Below are 18,430 nucleotides of genomic sequence, written 5' to 3'. Positions count from 1 at the left end.
GGAGGTTCCAGGAACGGAGATTAGCCCACGTGACTATTAGGCGTTAATATCCACCTTCATGTGCCTTTTGTAACAATTGTTGGCATGCCTATTAAATGACGTCAGCCGCACTGCACTGACGGCTGACGGCTGACGGCTGACGACGCGTATCAACTTCGGCATGTCTCAAAGCAAGCTGCTCAAGATCGGTCTTTCGCTTCTTCTCTGTGCCGACTCCAGCCCTCGACTAGGAATGGACGCGTAGGTGCGCGCCCCCGGAACGGGTCGGGTCTTCCAGATCTCACCCGCTCACTCTCACCCATACACTCACGTACACTGACATGCCGTGCCGCACATGCCGTCGGCCTCGAGGCTCATCTGGACCAGCCGTGACCAACTAAAGCTCACAAGTCGTCTCGGCACCATACCGCGTTATTCTGCATATAACGGCTGACTTGCACGACGACGCCAGACAACTCGTCTACTCAACCAAGCCATCCTACAACCAAGCCATCCTACAACCAAGCCATCCTACAACCAACCCATACATGTCCGCAATGTACCTCTACCGCCCGCGTTTCGGTATCTTCCGCCGCCTCGTGTGGTTCGGCCTCGGTGTCGGTGCCGCCCACTGGTGGATCCGTAGCAAGGACCGCCACCCCAATAAGTGCTACCGGTACCAGCGCCCGATCGAGGCGCCGAACGCGCCCGCGCCCGCATACGCCTGGCCTTCGGCCATGACACCCTCGAACCCCTCCAATCCCAACCCCAACCCCAACCCGGACGTAGAAGCCCCGACGGCCCAAGAACACGTGGCCTCCGAAACGTCTCGGGACGGCAGGCGCTTTGGTTGGCACCGCCGCCACTCTCCGCCCGCCCAAGCTCCAACGAGCACCAACCCCCCGCCGACGTATGACGCCGACACGCAGGCGGAGATCGACCGCCTCCAGCGTGTCGCTGAGGCGCTGTGGGAGCAGCGTAAGACCGAGGCCATCGAGGCCACTGTCGCTGCGCGCGAGACGGCCCGCGACTTTGCCGTCGATAACCTCAAGCGCCTCACGGAGCTGCTGCAGCGCATCGGTTCCAGCATCGAGGAGGAGAAGCGCCGTAACGAGGAGCAGAAGAAGCGCTGGGTGTAGACATAGTATTGTCCGTAGTCGGCCCATCCCCGATCCGTTCCAGCCTAGAGCCAAAGCCCATGGCAATGTAGACTGTAGCTCAGGTAATGTACTTCTCCACCTGACTGTGTCTGCCATGCTGTCAGGAACGTCGAGGTCCCGGTCATGCTTGGGCCAGAAGCCGGATGTACCGCCTGAAGTTTGTCCGGTGGCAGGGGAGGCGTATGATCCAGGTGTCTGACGGATCCCGGACATCGGCATTCGTTGGCTGATGAGGAAACGTATGGCGGTATGATGGAGGTGGGTGCTGCGTCGCGTCCCTTGCACGTGGCGGTTGGTAGTCTCAAGCGGCCAGGATTGGTCTGTGCAAGTCCGCTTGCATGGGCGCCTGATGCTGTGTGGACTGTTTGCGTACAGTCGAACCTCCGTGATTTTGCGGCATTCTTTCAGGCTCCGAAATCGCCGTGATAAGATTGTCCCGTCCCACCGAACATTTAGCAAGACAAGAAGACTCTGGCATCGGTCGGCAGGGAGATAGGTCGGACATGAAGAGGAACATCAAATGAACAGGAACATCTACTGACCGGTCACGGCAAGCACCAGACAACATTGAACGAATTCGGTAAATGGCGGCTGGGCGAGGCTCCGACATCGGGCACCAACACGTCCGATGTCGGAGATCACTCCCCACCCTCACCCCCCGCCATCAGTATCGGGCTGTGATGGTCCATGGATGGGCTGTGATGCTCTTGGATACATAAGCCCCCGGTGAGCTTGCCATTCCCACCAACCACCAGTCTCTCCAGCACCCCCACCACATCACAGATTCAGACAAAATGAAGATCGAGGGCAAGGGTGAGTTGTCCCCGTACCGTCCTCTGACACCAGCTTTCATCATCACCGGTGGTGCGGGCTCGATCGGCGGCACGGCTGCTCGCATGATCATGGAGCGTGGCGGCATCGCTATCCTCTTCGACGTCCTCAGCCCGGAGGCAGGCACAGCGAAAGCAAAGGAGTGGCACGCCGAGCGCTGCCACTACTTCCAGGTCGACATTGCCGATATGGCCAGCCTCGAGTCTGCCTGTGCTGAGGCGCTCAAGATCATTCCCAAAGGCTCGCTCGCCGGCGGCGTCCACTGTGCAGCAATTGCGCCGGGCCGGAAATGGAGCAACAAACTCTCCGAGTCGGTCCCCACCTTTGCCAAGGTTCTCAACGTCAACGTGTACGGCACATTTGCCGTTGACGCAGCCATCGCCGATGCTATCAACTCGCAGTACCCTGACGTCCAGGCCGAGACATTCTTTCCCCGCGTCACGGAGGAGCGTGGCATCATCATCAACATTTCGTCGGCTGTTGCGCGCCCCGTCCCGGCTCGCTGCCTCACTTACGGCGTTACCAAGACTGCCGTCCTCGGCATCAGCGGTGGCATGGCCGACTTTCTTGGTCCCTTTGGTATCCGTGTCTGCTCGGTCTCCCCAGCCGTTGTTGGCTCGGCACTCATGGGCGCCGACCGTATTCCATACTTCCTCTCCGAGCTTGAAGCGAGCGCCATCTTCCCCCGCCGCGTCACCGACCCCACTGAGATCGGACACGGTATCGTCTACCTCATCGAGAACGGCATGATGAACGACTTTGAGCTCCGCATCGACGGCGGCTGGCGCGGTTGCTCCAACTGGGCCGGCGGCGACCCACGCAAGAACGCCATCTCCCTCGAGTAGGTCATGTGGTTATTAGTCAAGGGCTCGGATAGACTGGACTGTGAATGCATTGTTCTTCTCCTGTCCGTAACATTGTCCTCGATTAACTCTACTATCCCTACCATTTACATTTGCCCCATCCCTGTGCGTGTGCGTCCAGCTCGGTGGACTTGGCGCACTGCTTAACCTCCCCAGTCATACACGAGCCGCACATCTGCCCGCTTGCCGTCCTTGCTCCGCTTGGCGACAATGTTACGCGCCAGCCGCCGCTCAAGCTTGCCGTTCACCTCGATCATCTGGAAGCCCCAGATTTGAGTTACGACCCAGCCGTTCGGGCTACTGGCCTGGGTAAAGATGAGCTCACCCTCGTCGAGCCACGGCCCACGCGCCTCAGTGCCGGTGAGGAACGCATCGAGGGCCAGCACATCAGCAAACTCGAGCACGAGGTTCTTGGTGTGCATCGTGCCAAAGATCCAGTCGCTGATCTCGCGTACCTACCATTAGCTCTATCTGGACTGCTGGAGGAAGCTATGCCCTCCTCTATTCCGCTCTCCGGCTTGAACGTCACTCACCTGCCCGTCAAAGCACCGTACCTCGGTCGTCGCCTTGAGACCACCAGTCATGACATGCTTGCAGTCAATGTGAAGAACATCACCCGCGGTAAGGTGTGCAAAAGGTGGGTCCTCGCTCTTCTTGCCGCCCGGCGTAGGTGGGCCGCGGTACTCGTGCTTGTGGATCGTGAGAGATGCGAGGTTCATAGCCTTGCGGACCATTGCGTTGACGCCCTGGATCTCCAGGATGCCACCAAAGGGGTCTGACAGCTGGCGGTTCTGGAATCAGCATATCCACAAGCCGAGACGAGACACTCACCCAAACCCACTTGCCCTCAAGGTCTTGGATAGTCTTGTTCGCAGGCGCGGCCATGGTCAGTGATGTGAATGTGAGGGGTTCAAGTGGTGCAGCCCCGCGCTCTCCGCACGTCTCTTATACTGGTCCTCGCAATGCAGAGTCACTTTGGCAATTGACGACAATACGCGTCCCGTCGCGCGGCTGCAGCCTGCCGGGATAGGATGAGATCATGGCGCAATGGCTGACCGGGAGTCAGGCACGATCGTGACTCTGGCGGGAGAGGTATGGCGCAACTGTGCACCACACATTCCGAAACGCCTCCTCGCTGCATCCCCTGTGCCATCAGCTTGTATGCTGGGAGTTGCCATCCTCCCAACACTCAGTAGACGAGCAAATCAAAGCCGAGTGGGTGTGACTGATGAAAAGGGGAAGGCCAAGTCCGGTTTCGGGCTTGGATCGTCCCACCTGTCCTGGTTGTTTGGTTCCGATCCCCCAACTGCATGCAAGTACAAAAGTCTCGATCACACCGCACCTCCCGAGTCCCAATCCCAGCCCATCGTAAAGGACTAACATCAGTGCCGCCTCTTTCGCACTTACGCTGCTTCCCATGAGATCCGGCATGTCCTGCAGCAGCATGGGGTCCCAGAACTGGGCCATCTCAAGTCAACTCCTGGCCAGCTACCACTCACCAAGGCCTCGGTACTGGCGTCGGTGTGCGGCGACGTCTGCGTCGGCTCAAAATGTGCTGCAAGAGCATTCGCCACGGTGGCCTGTACAGCGGCGTTCGGAGACGTGCTTGTGCGCGGCGACGGCAAGGCAATGGTGGTGGCGGTCTGGATTGGCGTGGCGCCGTGGGTCGCCCTCTGAATGAGCCGCGTGCGCCAGCCGAGGAGTTCCACGTCGTCCGAATCGCTCAAGTCCTCCGCTTCTGTGAGGCCATCCTTGGTCCCCGCATTGGCTAACGCTCGTGCAATGCGATCCGACGCGCGCTGCCGCAGTTTGAGGAGCCACTGGAGGTTGTGGATCATTCGCCGGGAAGTACGTCCCTGCACCACCGCCGTGTAGAGCGCGATTGCCGCGTCAATCTGCGACAGTGCAAAGCCGGCCAGAGGGTTGGCTGGGTTGGTCAGGATTAGAGTACCGACGCACACGGCAGAGTTGAAGGCGTGATACCAGAAGAACCAGTGGCGCGCGGTCACGTTGGGGTGCAGCGCATTGATGCGCGCCACAATCTGGATGATCAACTGGAATCAGCTTGTGCCAGTGCAGATAAGCTCAAGGCTGGACGCACGTTGCACCGTTCCACGACGGTCAGGTAGGATTGGCCGAACACGCTCAGAGTAGGGTCGGGCACCTCGTCGTGCAGTGCGCGCGCAAAATACGGGCGGTGCAGGAAGATAATAGCCTCGGAGATGTTGAGATACAGTGTGAACTGCTGGAAGGTGCGGTGCAGATCGCGCTTACTCTCCTCTGGCGAGTCGGCAATTGCTCTCTCCGCGTCGGGGTAACGAGACGGGAGGGCGAGGAGTGCGGCGCGGCAGCGGAAGTGGAACGGCACATCGGTCTCGAACGTCGTGCTGCTGTCAGCTACCTCCGGGAGACACACACAGCTTGTCATGCAAAGCCATGACGGTCGAGTACGGCGGCGCTTGGACCTTCATCGCGTGGTCAAGGACGCTGCTGTCAACTCTTGCCCAGTTTGCCAACTCACAAGCTGGACAACTGCGACAATTCGTGCTTGAGCGTCATGTACCCCTTCCCGCCGCCGACGGGGACGTCGCGCGGGAGCATCGTGTCGATGTAATCAGCGTTGATCGAGTTGGGCCGTGAGAAGCAGTTGGCCTGGAAGATGTCTGCCGTGTGACATTCCCAGAACACGCGTCGACGCTCCTCGAGGATGTCGGGGGGGAGGTGCCATCGCTGGCCATCGCGATGCAGGCCCATCTGGTGTCAGTTTGCTCGGGGAACCTCAACTGAGCTCACTGCCTGGATGAGGCGCATAGCCAGTCCCCAGAGGGGCCACGCGTTGTCTCCGTTTCGGCCCTTCTCCATCTCGAGACAGAAATGGGCCATGATGTGCTTCCGTCAGCGCGTCCCATTCGCCGCATACAAGTGTCTGAACAGCTGCAAGTGTGTTGTGGATCATGAACTGGCCCTTGGCGAGTGCGCTCTTGGCAAGTGAGAAGAACTCCTCGGCCAGTGGATCGTTGGGCGGTAATTCGAGATTATGCAGCGCACCCATAGCAAGCGTTATGTACACGAGCGCGAGCCCTTGCAACCACTCATCTTGCTCGCCTCGACCAGGTGGTGGGAGCCGGAAGATGCTGTCGAAGATGGGCTGGAACGTTTCGCGAGTGCTGACATTCCAAGCCCAGGAAAAGTAACGGTAGTACACGTCCACCAGCACGCATGCCTCCTCGAGCGACGGCAGCTTGGAGAGGAGATATTGCGTAGAGACGTCGATCGCGCCGCTGAAAGGGAATTGAGAGTGTACAGGCTCGGCAACGGGGGAGGGGGGCCTGCTCGCAGGAGGCGTCTCAATCACTTCTTGCTGTTTGTTAGCGCGCTCTGGGGGAGACTCACGTCTTTGAGCCACTCGCTTGCCGCGGTCGGGCCGAGATACTTGCTGCGGCCCGATTGCGAGATGACTAGCGTGCCAAAGCTCTGGTCCTCAGACGAGGTATCAGGTGCTTGTGCCGATGGCGAGAGGAAGGTGGCAACCGGCCTCGACACCGCACCTCCTGCTGAAGGCGTAGACGCCGGGTGGGGGCCCACGTCGCTGAAGTCGAAGCGCACTGCCTGCACCTCTGGTGCTGGTGGGAAGGTGAAGTGTGGCGTCTCCGCCAGCGTCACCGGGATTGGTCGTATAAGTGGGGCGGTGTCCGTATCAGGTTGGGGCTCCTCGACGGGCAGCGGAGAGGCCGACCCCGAAGCCGAAGGGGAGGTTATTGATGGCGAGCGAGCGCGCTTCGATCCCTTGCGCTTCTTGCCCTCGGGCACGTCGAGGCCGTTGTTGACCAGTATCTGTTCCAGCGCGTCGAGGCGCGATCGCAGCTCAAGTGACTCCTCCGTCCTTCCATCAGTCCAGGCTGGGGTTTGGACTCACGCTCGCACCGGCCGTGTGCCGTCGGGACAGAGGTCGACACAGCGGCGGCGAGTACAGTTTGAGCAAGGAACTGGTTCAACTTGAGTTTGATGAGACTCCTACCTTGTCGGTCACACTTGAGCTTGAGGCGCCTGCACTCTGACTGTCAGCCATCGCCGAGGTCGGACTCACCAGCACAACTGAAGTGGGCGCGCTTCTTCCTCTTCCTTGGTGGTTCGGTCGGCGGCGAAGACATGTTGTGAGCAAGGGGTCAGTGGGTCGGAGATGAATGTGCGACGGTAACAGCTGGTTAGATACGATGCGCGGGGCTACGATGTGGGCGCTGTGAGGAAGAGGGAAGGCAGCACGGGTCAGAACGATAAGTTATGTCCGGTATCGGGGATAGTATTCGCTGGATCCACTACAAAACCGGACATTGGAATGCAAAGTAAAAGGTGAACCCCGGTTATCATCGGCCATCACATGACACAATCGACCACTTTGGCTGTAAACCACCTCGAGACTTCGAGTCAACAACCACAACCTGAGAAAATGAGTGGTGTGGATAGAAAAAGGAAACTGACCACTGACAGGATCGAACTGCCGACCTTTGCATTACTGATATCCACTGGATATTAGTACAATGCTCTAACCAGCTGAGCTAAGCGGCCGATTGCACACGAAATGGTCGTCTTCTCGCTCGCCTTTTCTGCTGCTGCCGTTATCATACCGACGAGAAGTGTCTCTTGTCCAGTACTGATATGCAGGCTGATGCACTGGCTTTTCTGTAGACATACGGGATGTGGCGCTGGAATTGTACAACATCGTCCATCGACAGTTGGATAGGGGATGACCGGGACCCTCCTATTCGAACTATAACCACAGAAATGGCTAACTCTAAAGGGTCTGCGTTGTGGCCTCGGAGCCGTCGCAGTACGTGGCCATGCCGCTGAGGTCCATGTTCTTGAGCATAGTGGTGAACTGGCTCCCTGTGCAGAGCTTACTGAAGCTCGTCTTCTCGGTGGGGTACTCGATGTGGAATACCGGCTTGCCAACGTTGATAAAGTCCTGGAACACGTCGCACTCGCCGTGTGGCACACATTGCTCGTTGACGGAGAACTGGGCGACATCGATGGCCTCCGTAATGATCGCGCCGGCGTTTTTTGAGGCCAGTTGCCATGCCGTATGTAGATGCCACGTTGGCGAGGAAATACACAAAATCCACTGCGTCTGCCTCTGTGAGAACACCTCAACTTCTGTCCGTTACTCCAACTCCGTTGTCGTTGTTCTGGAATGAGCACATTTGGATGCGAAGCGTAGGTAGGCATCGACGCTGTCCGGGTCAATGGCGTCACATCCCTTTTGCCTGGCCAGCGCGATGCGTTTCTCCATGACCTTCCTGACTGAGGAGGCGCGTACGTCTGCCCACCTCTCACCCTCCCAATCCGTGATGTTCTGACCGAGGTCCGCCTCACTTCATTGGCCCGCGTCGTCATACCAGCTCTCGTACGTTCCCGCTGAGAGATAGCAGATGGCCTTCTTGCCCTGTCGTCGGAGGGACGCGATGGTCGACGCGGGCGTGTCAAAGAGATCCACGTCCCATACTGACGCGTTTGGGCTGATGCTGACCCTTGGGTTGACGGTCTTCTGGAGAGGACGATCTGCCAAGGTGTGCCGACTGAGGGTTGCCAGATGGCTTTTTCCTTGGCACCGAAGCAGCCATCGCGAGGGGGAGAGGTTGGCGAGAGCGAGCGCGAGCATGGCGATATGGAGTAGAAAAGAGTGTACTGAGCACAGAGAAGGGGTGGGGTTGGACTTGGACGAGACATCGTGTGTGGAGTGTGTTAAATAGGTAGGTGGGGGAACTGACAAACTCAGCAGCACCCGGTTGATGCGGAGACTCAAAGGGCAAGGGCGTCAACTGCCACAGGTGTTGTCGAGTACGTCTACAAAGGTGGTAAGACTGTTCCGCTCTTTGCAGACCTACTGCCTTGTCGTGCGACGAGCGGTGGCGCGGCGGTTGAATAGCGATACAGGAGCCGTGCGATGGTGTCGAAATTGGAGACGCAGGATGGGACATTTTTAAGGGTCGGCCCCAGAGAGGAGGTCCGAGAAATGCAGGAGTGAGAATGACATGAGGCAGTTGGGAAGATTGGAAGATACGATGAGGCGATGACTCGACGACTTTAGAGGATGGCAGTTTGAACGTGCATGTGGTGTACGTAGGTATGGTCTGGGTCTATAGTAGATTAGTAGATAGTAGAGATCAAAACTAGCCGACTGACTCGGCAATGTCCGCAAGTTGACCGTGATCCGCTCAAGCGCTCAATTAACTCGATTTGTCAAGTCACCCCATTCCTTTGACATTGAATCAAAAAGCCTCAGGCAAAGAAAAAGCTGAGAGGAAGAATCCTCAGAGCCCTCGTGTACAAAGAGCGGAGGGCAAAAGATGGGGACAGCAGGGGTTTGAACCCTGGACCATCCGCAAGATGCCTCACGGTGATTCAAACTTGAGCTTGAAACCCGAATAGACCCAAAGCGGATATGCTACCACTACACCACAGTCCCGACGAGAGTTGCAGTTGCGTCGTTGGATATGATGGCGAGTAGCGACAGATAGATTCGCATCCTACATACCATGCATACAATACAGATTCTAGAAGTGCTTAGAGAAGTCGTACGCCTCAAAGCCCGCGTTGGTTGCTGCAGACACCGCCTTGGACTTGGCCGTCACGACCGGCTTCGGCTTGGTTGTCCCATTTGCCTTGGCGGATGCCGTGTCCTTGGGAGCGGCTACCTTGGCCTTCTTCGCTGGCTTCTCGTCCGCCTTTGCCTTTGCCTTGAGGATCGACTTGACCTCGCTCACCTCGCGCTTTGCGGTCTTGGGCTCCGGCTTGGCCTTGAACGACACAGTCTTAGCCTTTTTGCGCACATCTACGGGTGCGGCCGGCGCCTTGCGCTTGCGCGAGGGTACTGGAACCTCCTCCTCACTCTCCTCCTCCTCGTCAGACGGCAGCTCGTCACCCTCTAGCGATGAGGGAGACGACGGCTCAGATCCAGACTCGAGCTCCACCTCCTCGCCCTCGTCTGACCCGACGAACGAGCCATCCTCCTCGTCATCGCTGCCCTCCTCGTCATTGTCTGACCCCTCCTCCTCACCATCGAAGCCAGCAAAGTCGGCGTCCGTGAAGCCTTCCCCGTCCTCGTCCTCGTCCTCCGACTCGGGGCCCCCGACCGCAGTGTAGTCGTCGTCGAGGAAGATCTCGCGATCGTCAACGTCACTCGCCCGGAACTTGACAAGCCCCGACGCGCGCATCTCCTTGCGCGTCTTCAACTGTGAGAGGACGCTCGAGTTGTCCACCTGGTCAATCGTTGAGACGGCACCCTTGGGTGGCACCGTGTAGAACGGGAACGAAGACAGCGACCAGTCACGCAGGACGATGCGCGCCGCACCATCGTGGTCTGGGTCGCCACGCTGAGGTCAGCTTCTCTTCCGTCTATGCAGCCTACCGTCTTGACACGGCCGTTCACTCGCGCGAGTCCTGTCAGGAATGACTGCAGGTCGCCAGCGGGGAAGTACGGCACATTGTACTTGAGCATGAGGTCCTGGGGATTGGAGCGCGCGAAGACGTAGTTGACAAGGGGGAACACGTCCTTGACCTTGTCCACGCGGCCAAGGTTGCGGCGGAGGAGGTCGCCAGCCACACGCGCCTCGAGCGCGTCCCACTTGGCGGCTGCCGCAGCTGCCTCCTCCTCGTCCTCGTCGTCCTCCTCGTCGTCCATCTCGACATCACCCTCCTCATCCTCCTCGTCGTCCTCATCGCTCTCCTCCTCCTCGACATACTCCCATCCCGGTGTGTCGATCACACGGACGCCGCCCGGAAGCTCGGCCTCCGCACATGCCGCCGTTGTGGGAGCGGGGTGCTTTGAGCTGGATGCGAGCGTCCCTGGGCGGACCTTGAACTTGTCCGTACCTAGGAGGGCGTTGGCGACAGCACTCTTGCCGACGTTGGGGAGACCGAGCAGAGCGACCTTGAACTCATCCACCTTCTTGGCCGCGGTGTTGAGCGCCGCAAGGAGCTCAGCGATACCCCATCCCTCCTTTGCCGACACGGCGTAGGCGGGCAAGTCGAGTGCCGTAAGCCATCCCTCGAGTGCCTCGCGGGGCACAAGGTCGGCCTTGTTGACCACGAGCCACACCAGGCTCTCGCTGTCCGTGACGAGCTTCTCAACGTGAGCAGACCGTCCGCCCTGGATGTCACGTGCGTCCACCACTTCGAGGACAATGTTGGCCGCGTCCAGTGCCGCCTGCAGCGTGGGCAGGTCAGAGTCAAGCAGGTCGGGCACTTCGTCATCCTCTTCAACAGGCAGTGGAGCAACACCGGTGAGAGCCTCGCGCGGGAGCACCGATGACTTGAACGAGCTGATGCCCGGAGTGTCCTCGTCGTCCGAGGCCTCTCCGGCACGCGCGCGCCGTGCCGCCTCCTTGGCCGCGATCTTGTCCTGGGCGTTGCGCCGCTTCTCGTCCGCCATCTCGGCGAGCACCTGGTCCTTCAGGTGGAACGAGCTGGGCACACCAAGGTCTGGCTTCTTCTCTGTCTGTCAGCCTAAGCATTTCCTCAGCCCTTCTATCCCACGCACTGCTCTTCCATGTCGGGTTGCGCTTGGAGTCGCGCTTGGCCTTCTTCTTGTGCTCGGCGACCTTCTTGGTGATCTTGGCGCGGTCGCGCGTCGTCTGGCGGTTGGACGTCTCTGCCTGTCAGCTAAACCAAACCGGGCGTATCCTTGTACGCACTCTTCCTGATGCGCGGCATGGTGAAGCTATGCCGGATTTGTTGTGACTGTGAAGCAGGATCTCACCCAAGTCGAGTGACATTCAGAAATTCTGGAGCACCTCCACTTGGCCACGTGGGGTGAACGAATTCAGTTGCCACCGGTTGCCAACTCCGAATCTCCGCTGTGGGATCAGGTGTTAAGTGGGGGGATTGGATTGAATGGAACAAAACGTCATGAAGCCATTGTTTGTGTCAACCCTGCGTCTTATGCCAGGGGCGCGACTGACTTCCCCCGCATAACATCTCAAACTCAATCCTCGGTGATACCAACATAATCAACTTCCACAACAATACATCACGAGTCGCCTGTCACCATGTCCGCCCCTGCATGGCAGACAGACGAGTTGGGCGAAGAATGGATCGAGACATCCCCCTCCCCGCCCACTACACCCGTCCCAACCGAAACCGTCGTCCGCGGAAGCGTGCACAACAAACGTGGCTCCCTCCGCTCGTTGGGACACGGTAGCGTCGCGCGCGCTCTCCCGCCTCGCCGCGCCTCCGCAATGAGCCTTCCCGAGGGGCGTTCGCCCTCTAACCCCTACGTTCGCAACGCCAGTGGCATGCTGTCACCTCCAACGAGCGCGTCGTCCGACGACGGGAGAGATACCGAGTACAAGCTCAAGTCTAGTTTACGCAGCACCCGTAGCGTCTCCGCGCCGACTCAGAGCAGCGCCAAGGGTACGTTTGTGGTTAAGGATGGCGAGGACACGCACGGCAAGGCATTCCCCCGCAATGCTTTCGTCAACAGGGACATGTTCAGCGCGCTCCCCCTCGAGAAGATGTTTGAGCCGCCCAGCTCACCCATGGCGATCCTGGAAGAGGAGGAGCCAACAAGCTCAGGATCCACGTCGCGCGCCGCGTCCTCAACGCCCTCGGTTGCGGAGCTGGCACTGGTCGAATCTCCCTCGCCTATTGAGTCGCCCGCGTCGGGCGAGAGCACGCCCTCACGCTCGACTCCCACGGCCACCATTATGGCATCCACAACCACAGCGCCCAGAGCCTTGTCTTTGTCTCCTCACTGGTCTGGCTCTACGCCAAGCTCTGGATCGGAAGGTCGCCGCGTCTCGCATCAGTACACGCCCGCCCACCCCTCTCGACTGAGCAAAAGCATGACACCGTCTGACAATTCGTTCTCCACCACAACAGCAAATTCGAGCCGTGTCGCAACACCAGCACCAGACGGGGAGGAGGACATGAGCGTGGAACATGAGCATGACTCTTTACTTCTTCCTGTCGTGCCAGACGACACTGTCGAGGAGCCAACGCACCATTACGACGATACAGCCCAGACACATCCATACGACGACTCAAACCTGCCTACAAACCCATACGACCACACCAACCACCCGACCAACCCTTACGACAACACTGATCACCCGACAATCCCCTATGACGAGCATACCACGCAGGATGAGCGGGGAGTAGAGGACGAGCCGCAGACTGGGACAACACGCATCCGAGTGGCCCAGTCGCAGGCAGGAACAACGCGCATCCGCGACCTTGAGTCCCAGATGGGAACAACGCGCATACGCGAGGAATCAACCGAGGCCCCAAGTGGCCTCCACGGGAAGTATCCGTTCAACTTCTCTGCGCCGGTGGGCAATGCGCGCGACGTGGACGGCCTCGACAGGTCGGAGACGCCCGAATTTGAACCGTCTTTGGCGCCCCTGGCCGGCGGTGAGCCTTCACACTCAACGCTAAACGAGCCTCCAGAGTTGACCAATGTCGGTCTCCGCCTCTTCCGCAATGGCTACGACACATACACCCGCGAGCAGCTGTCCGCGATGGTCGACTCCCTCGCTAACCACCCGAGCCCACCGGCGACCCGTAACACCATCCCGCGCCGCGCAGACCTGCGCGAGTGGTCTCCTGAGGCCTCTGGCACGCCAGATGCGTACCGCTCAGCGTCCTACTCCAATTCACTTACACCTGAGTCGGCGACATCCGATTCGCACAGCTCCAAGCGCATCAAGCTCGCGCGCCCGGAACCAAGAGGCCCCACAGCCATCCGAGACTGGCGTGCCCAGGGCAATGCGATGCTCGAGCGCATTCGTGTCACCGACCCCGACTTTTCGTCCACCTCGGCCTCTGACTCGAGGAGCTTGAGGAGCGGGAGCGCCGCCTGGACTGATGAGCGGGCAAGCGCAATCGAAGACTGTAAGCTTCAAATTCGTATACCAGAGCTGATCCCAGTCGGTCGGCCGACCTTCGACTACGGCCATCCTTCTCTGTCGCCCGATCCAGAACCGGTGGTTAAATCCAACCCGTCAACTGCCTCGTCCAATTACCTCCACCGCGCCGAGGACATGATGTCGCGGATCAAGAGCCGGGTTGTCTCTCCCACGAGCACAACTGACAACCCGACAGACAGTTCGCCACGGAACGAGGAGGCCGTGCTCTCTGAAACATCGCGCGTGTCGTCGCTCGTCAACACCGATCAGTCGTCAGAGGCTGAGAGACACATTCCGCGGCATGAATTTTCTTGGAAGGTGAGCCCCCGTTGTCCTCATCGTTGCTGACCGCAGGGCTCTGGCAAGGGGACTTCTCCGTTGCAGTCTGCTGTCAGCTCTCGCACGGGCACGGCGAACTCCCAGACAGCCACGGCGGCGTCAGCGCGGCGAGGCATGCTTGAAGGCACCGGGCGACCGCCCGAGGTCCGTGAGGACCTGAACCGCTTTGTGTCTGCCACAACTGTCGCCTCTGCCACAACGATGTCGACGTCGTTTGTCAAGCACCGCGGGCCGAAGGACCCTACGCCGTCGCACATGACTATGATCCGCCCCGGTGACGTACAAGGTGTCGTCCCAAACCGCATCGGCAAGATGTACTACGACCAAGAGACGCACCGCTGGGTACGCTCGTCGCGCGACGCGCTCACCCGTGTATCCGAGGGTGCCGAGAGCCAGAGAATAAGCGAAGACAGCCAGGACGTGTTCGCCGGCTTCGACTCGACGTCGCCAAGCATTCACGCATCGCAGGCGGTCACGTATTCTCTGGAGAGGCGGGGTTCGCGCTCGTCGCTTGGTAGAGGATTTCCAATCTCATCACCCGAGAACGGTTTCCACGACTGTGTAGGCTTCACCGACTCGTCACCAGAGAAAGGCTTCCACGACTCGTCGCCAGTGAAAGGTTTTCCGTCATACGACAGGACGTCTTCTCCGGAGGGAGGCTTCTCGTCGCCCGAGAAGGGCTTCGCGTCACCAGAGAAGGACCAGACCTCGTCGTCTTCGCCGGAGAAGTACGCCCTCGACTCACTAGACAGGGATGACCCCCAAGCGACGCCGCGCGCTCGCCCAAGGCTCAACCACTCGATCTCTTGTCCTGTTAATGGCACGCCGATACCTCTCCGCTCAGCGCTGCGCAATGCTAATGGCTCGACCCCCATAAGCGCGATGAAGAAGAGGGCCGCATGGCACGCCGACTTGACGCCGGCTCGTGAGCAGCGTGAGGCGTCTGCTGCTCCATCGTCTGGCTCCAACCGTCGCTCTGTTTCCTTCTCTGACGGCTATGTGATCGCGCAGCACATAGAGGCAGAGCGGGCCGAGTGGTCCCGCCTCGACGGCAAGGGCCACTTCGAGCGCTACGAGCGCACCGACATCATGGAGGAGAGTTCTATTGCCCCGAGCATGCGCACGCGCCGCATCCAGCAGGCGTTAGATGGCATGGCGGACCTGCAGATAACCGACATCGATGATGACGACGACGAAATGCCGGATCCGTCGCCATCCAAGCCTGCCAGGTCTTCATCGTCGGCTTCGTCCTGCTCGTCTGCCGCTCTGAAACGGCCCTCTGCGTTGTCTGAGGCCTCCGAGGAGCACTCGGATTCGACGGTCCCCATAACTGCGTTCAGGTCTTTCCGTTCCTTCCGGAGAGGCGGCGCAGGGGACCAGACGTTCCTCACAGAGTGCTCTTTTGGCGTCGCACACGACCGCCTTGTGCAGCTTATCACCGATGTCCAGCCCTTCGAACCGCATTGGGAGACCTTGAAGGCTATCGACCTCTCAGATAAGGGCGTGGAGAGCTTAGCCCGCCTCAAGGAGTTCCTTCCTCGCCTTGACGAGGCCAACCTCAACGACAACCAGATCGACTACCTCTCGGGCGTTCCGAGCTCGGTGCGCAAGTTGCGTGTGGCGGGGAACTGCCTTACGAGCCTGACGAGCGTGAGCCACCTCCGCAACCTCCACTTCCTGGACATCTCCCGCAACCAGCTCGACTCGGTGTCGCAGCTTGACTGTCTGCACCACCTCCGCGAGCTTGTGATCGACAGCAACCAGATCACCGATCTCAAGGGGATAATGGGCATCGATTGCCTCGTCAAGTTGAGCGTGGCGGACAATGCGATCGAGGAGCTCGACCTCACCGATGCCAAGTGGGAGAGCCTCGAGTCACTCGACCTGTCACGGAACAAGATCCAGAGCATCCGCGGACTTGAACGGCTCAAGAGCCTGACGACGCTGAAGCTCGACGCGAACGCACTTGTCACCCTCGAGCCCGCGTCGTCGATGAGCAGCCTCCGTATTTTGCGAGTGTCGGACAACGGATTGACGAGTCTGGACGTGTCGCTCTTCCCTCGCCTGCGCACGCTGTTCGCCGACAATAATGCGCTCCCGGGCCTCACTCGCAGTGGGCCAGGCGGGCACCGCATCGAGAACCTCTCCTTGCGAAGCCAGGATGTTGCCTCGTTCTCACTCAACCCTGAGGACATTCAGGCCGTCAAGCGCCTCTACATATCTGGGAACACGCTGCCACCCAACTTCCTCTCCACGCCAGTCTACAGCCTCGTTTACTTGGAGGCGATCGCGTGCCAGCTTTCAGATTGGCCAGAGAACCTTGTCGCCCACGCACCGAACTTGCGCGTCCTCAACGTCAACTACAACTTCATCGAGACGCTGGACGGACTGGCAGGTCTCACGCGCCTGACCAAGCTCATGGCGGTTGGCTGCCGGCTCGGGGCAAGAGGCAACGCTGTGCGCGGACTACAAGGGCTTGAGGGCCTCGAGGAGCTCGACCTGCGCATGAACCCGGCAACGCTGAGTTTCTACCTCCCGATCTTGCTCCCGTCCAAGAAGGAGAAGGGCAGAGGAGGCAAGTTGAAGGAGACCGAGTCACGAGGAGCCGGCACCAACAACCCCGCTTGGGCCGCGCGCGACTCTCAATACCGTCACCAGCTGCCGGACGAGTGGTACTCGCGCCGCTTGTTCTACCGAGGCCTCGTGTTCGGCAAGTGCCCGCAACTCCGGATATTGGACGGGGTGGGAGTCACGAGTGGGGAAAAGGACAAGGCGGCTGCACTGTTGGACCAGGCGCAGGGTGTTGTGGGACAATCTGGACGTTAGACTTGGGTGTATGTATATGTATTATTGCAGTTATGAATGAGTGCGTGCTTGAGTAGTTGACAGGCAAGGAAGGTAGTCGAGCCAATTTAGTTCACCGGCACAGACAAAACAGGACAGAAAGAAAAACTACCGTTTCAGAGAGCAATCCATCAAGAGCATTCATTAAGACGAAAGACTACAAACAGCCTGTCTGTCAGCTTCTGCGGAAGATAGTATGAAGCTGGGTGGAAGTATCAGGCGCCCGCTGCGTATATTGCGGTGCGCGGAAGGTTATCCCCTCGGTACGGTAAGACTGGTGCCAACATGTATTTCATCATGAAGTCGAGGAAGGAGCGAGACTTACTGTTAGAGATAGAGGCTGTGCCGAGGCAAACGGGGGCGGACAGTGGTAAGAGGAAGGGAAAGGGAGGGAGAGGAGAGAGGAACGGAGGCCAGAAGGGAATGGGATGATGGATGAAGAGGAGGTGAAAAGAGGATGAGAGGATGAGATGATGACAGAAACATGATCTCAACTCGACTTGGACTTATGAACTTTGGAGCTTGGTGACGGGATCAAATTCAAGAACGGGATCAAGTTCCTCCACACCAACCCTCGACTCGACCCTTTGATTCAAGGTGAGGATCGTCTCACAACAACTCATTTCGTCACCAACACTACTCTTCTCTCTACAAAGTGAGTCCCACGTCCATGCCCTTACGCAAGACCTGCTCCTTTGCACATGATTAGATACAACTACCATAATCTGTCAATCCACGGAAAAGACGTTCGCATTCTGCGTTCAGCCTCTGCCGAGAAACTGTTGACCACAATGATACCCCTTCTTCTTCTTCTTCTTCTTCTGCTTGTTGCGAGATGAGATGGCTAACCCAAGATGTCGGGGCGTATCAACCAGCCAAACCGTATTGAGACCTGGCTGTTACAGGAGGATGAAAAGCGGTGAGTTTGGGTGGGGAGATTGGGCCATCTTCCATACTGTCCGACCTCCTACCCTCCACCTCTGGGTTGTCAACCCCAGCTGACAGCAGCCTCACCATCACCGAGGACCCCAAGATCCCCAACGCTGCGACGGTTATCGTGCGCGCGCAGGACCACACCCTCGGCAACATGTTGCGAGCGTGAGTCTTGCACCAGCTGACGAGATGAGATTACTGGGAGCTGGTTTTTGTTTTTGCTGACCCCAGACAACTGCTGCTTGACCCAACAGTGCTTTTCTCCGGATACAAGGTGGCGCACCCGCTCGAGAATGTAATCACGATCAAGATCCAGACGGACGAGCGGTCCAACCCCGCCGACGCGCTTAAGCGCGCTTGCACGCAGCTCATTAACCAGACTATCAATGTCAAGAAGCAGTTCCAGGATCAGGCGCGTAACATCGAGATGGGGATGGGTCCCGAGGCTGCACCCCAGGCCGCGGGAGGTTACGACCCGTACGGCGACGGGTTCGGGAGTAGCACACAGGCTGGCGGCGCGCCCCAGGGTGGAGACGTGTACGACTTCTAAGAGATTCCGTAGCGATAGACTTGTTGTATC

The 18,430-nt window shown here is 59.0% G+C and overlaps 7 protein-coding genes across 7 annotated transcripts; 3 read left to right on the top strand and 4 right to left on the bottom strand.

Moving 5' to 3' along the window:
* Window positions 1–536: 536 nt before the first annotated feature.
* On the top strand, window positions 537–1,118 carry CcaverHIS019_0600690 (uncharacterized protein; the record flags this gene model as incomplete). Its single annotated transcript, XM_060602486.1, has 1 exon — window positions 537–1,118. The coding sequence occupies one exon, from the start codon at window positions 537–539 to the stop codon at window positions 1,116–1,118; it is 582 nt and encodes a 193-aa protein (XP_060458875.1).
* An 815-nt stretch (window positions 1,119–1,933) lies between these two features.
* On the top strand, window positions 1,934–2,815 carry CcaverHIS019_0600680 (uncharacterized protein; the record flags this gene model as incomplete). The annotated part of the gene is made up of 2 exons (XM_060602485.1): window positions 1,934–1,952; window positions 1,986–2,815. 2 exons carry the CDS (start codon window positions 1,934–1,936, stop codon window positions 2,813–2,815), a joined length of 849 nt encoding a protein of 282 aa, XP_060458874.1.
* Window positions 2,816–2,976: 161 nt separating this feature from the next.
* CcaverHIS019_0600670 (uncharacterized protein) lies at window positions 2,977–3,718 on the bottom strand (the record flags this gene model as incomplete). The annotated part of the gene is made up of 3 exons (XM_060602484.1): window positions 2,977–3,288; window positions 3,367–3,624; window positions 3,665–3,718. 3 exons carry the CDS (start codon window positions 3,716–3,718, stop codon window positions 2,977–2,979), a joined length of 624 nt encoding a protein of 207 aa, XP_060458873.1.
* Window positions 3,719–4,164: 446 nt separating this feature from the next.
* Window positions 4,165–6,984, bottom strand: CcaverHIS019_0600660 (uncharacterized protein; the record flags this gene model as incomplete). The annotated part of the gene is made up of 11 exons (XM_060602483.1): window positions 4,165–4,209; window positions 4,241–4,300; window positions 4,333–4,887; window positions 4,935–5,220; window positions 5,252–5,320; window positions 5,355–5,587; window positions 5,627–5,722; window positions 5,754–6,194; window positions 6,227–6,716; window positions 6,758–6,887; window positions 6,921–6,984. The coding sequence occupies 11 exons, from the start codon at window positions 6,982–6,984 to the stop codon at window positions 4,165–4,167; spliced, it is 2,469 nt and encodes an 822-aa protein (XP_060458872.1).
* A 641-nt stretch (window positions 6,985–7,625) lies between these two features.
* CcaverHIS019_0600650 (uncharacterized protein) lies at window positions 7,626–8,808 on the bottom strand (the record flags this gene model as incomplete). The annotated part of the gene is made up of 2 exons (XM_060602482.1): window positions 7,626–7,865; window positions 8,716–8,808. 2 exons carry the CDS (start codon window positions 8,806–8,808, stop codon window positions 7,626–7,628), a joined length of 333 nt encoding a protein of 110 aa, XP_060458871.1.
* A 576-nt stretch (window positions 8,809–9,384) lies between these two features.
* On the bottom strand, window positions 9,385–11,542 carry CcaverHIS019_0600640 (uncharacterized protein; the record flags this gene model as incomplete). Its single annotated transcript, XM_060602481.1, has 4 exons — window positions 9,385–10,203; window positions 10,239–11,323; window positions 11,370–11,480; window positions 11,524–11,542. The coding sequence occupies 4 exons, from the start codon at window positions 11,540–11,542 to the stop codon at window positions 9,385–9,387; spliced, it is 2,034 nt and encodes a 677-aa protein (XP_060458870.1).
* A 335-nt stretch (window positions 11,543–11,877) lies between these two features.
* Window positions 11,878–18,400, top strand: NUD1 (uncharacterized protein; the record flags this gene model as incomplete). The annotated part of the gene is made up of 7 exons (XM_060602480.1): window positions 11,878–13,720; window positions 13,757–14,052; window positions 14,089–16,894; window positions 17,520–17,572; window positions 17,772–17,836; window positions 17,926–18,015; window positions 18,082–18,400. 7 exons carry the CDS (start codon window positions 11,878–11,880, stop codon window positions 18,398–18,400), a joined length of 5,472 nt encoding a protein of 1,823 aa, XP_060458869.1.
* Between the last annotated feature and the right edge of the window lie 30 nt (window positions 18,401–18,430).

Source organism: Cutaneotrichosporon cavernicola (assembly GCF_030864355.1).
Source record: "Cutaneotrichosporon cavernicola HIS019 DNA, chromosome: 6".
Taxonomy (NCBI): domain Eukaryota; kingdom Fungi; phylum Basidiomycota; class Tremellomycetes; order Trichosporonales; family Trichosporonaceae; genus Cutaneotrichosporon; species Cutaneotrichosporon cavernicola.
Note: the sequence above shows the minus strand (reverse complement) of the source record. Positions and strands in the feature narration are given on the sequence as shown.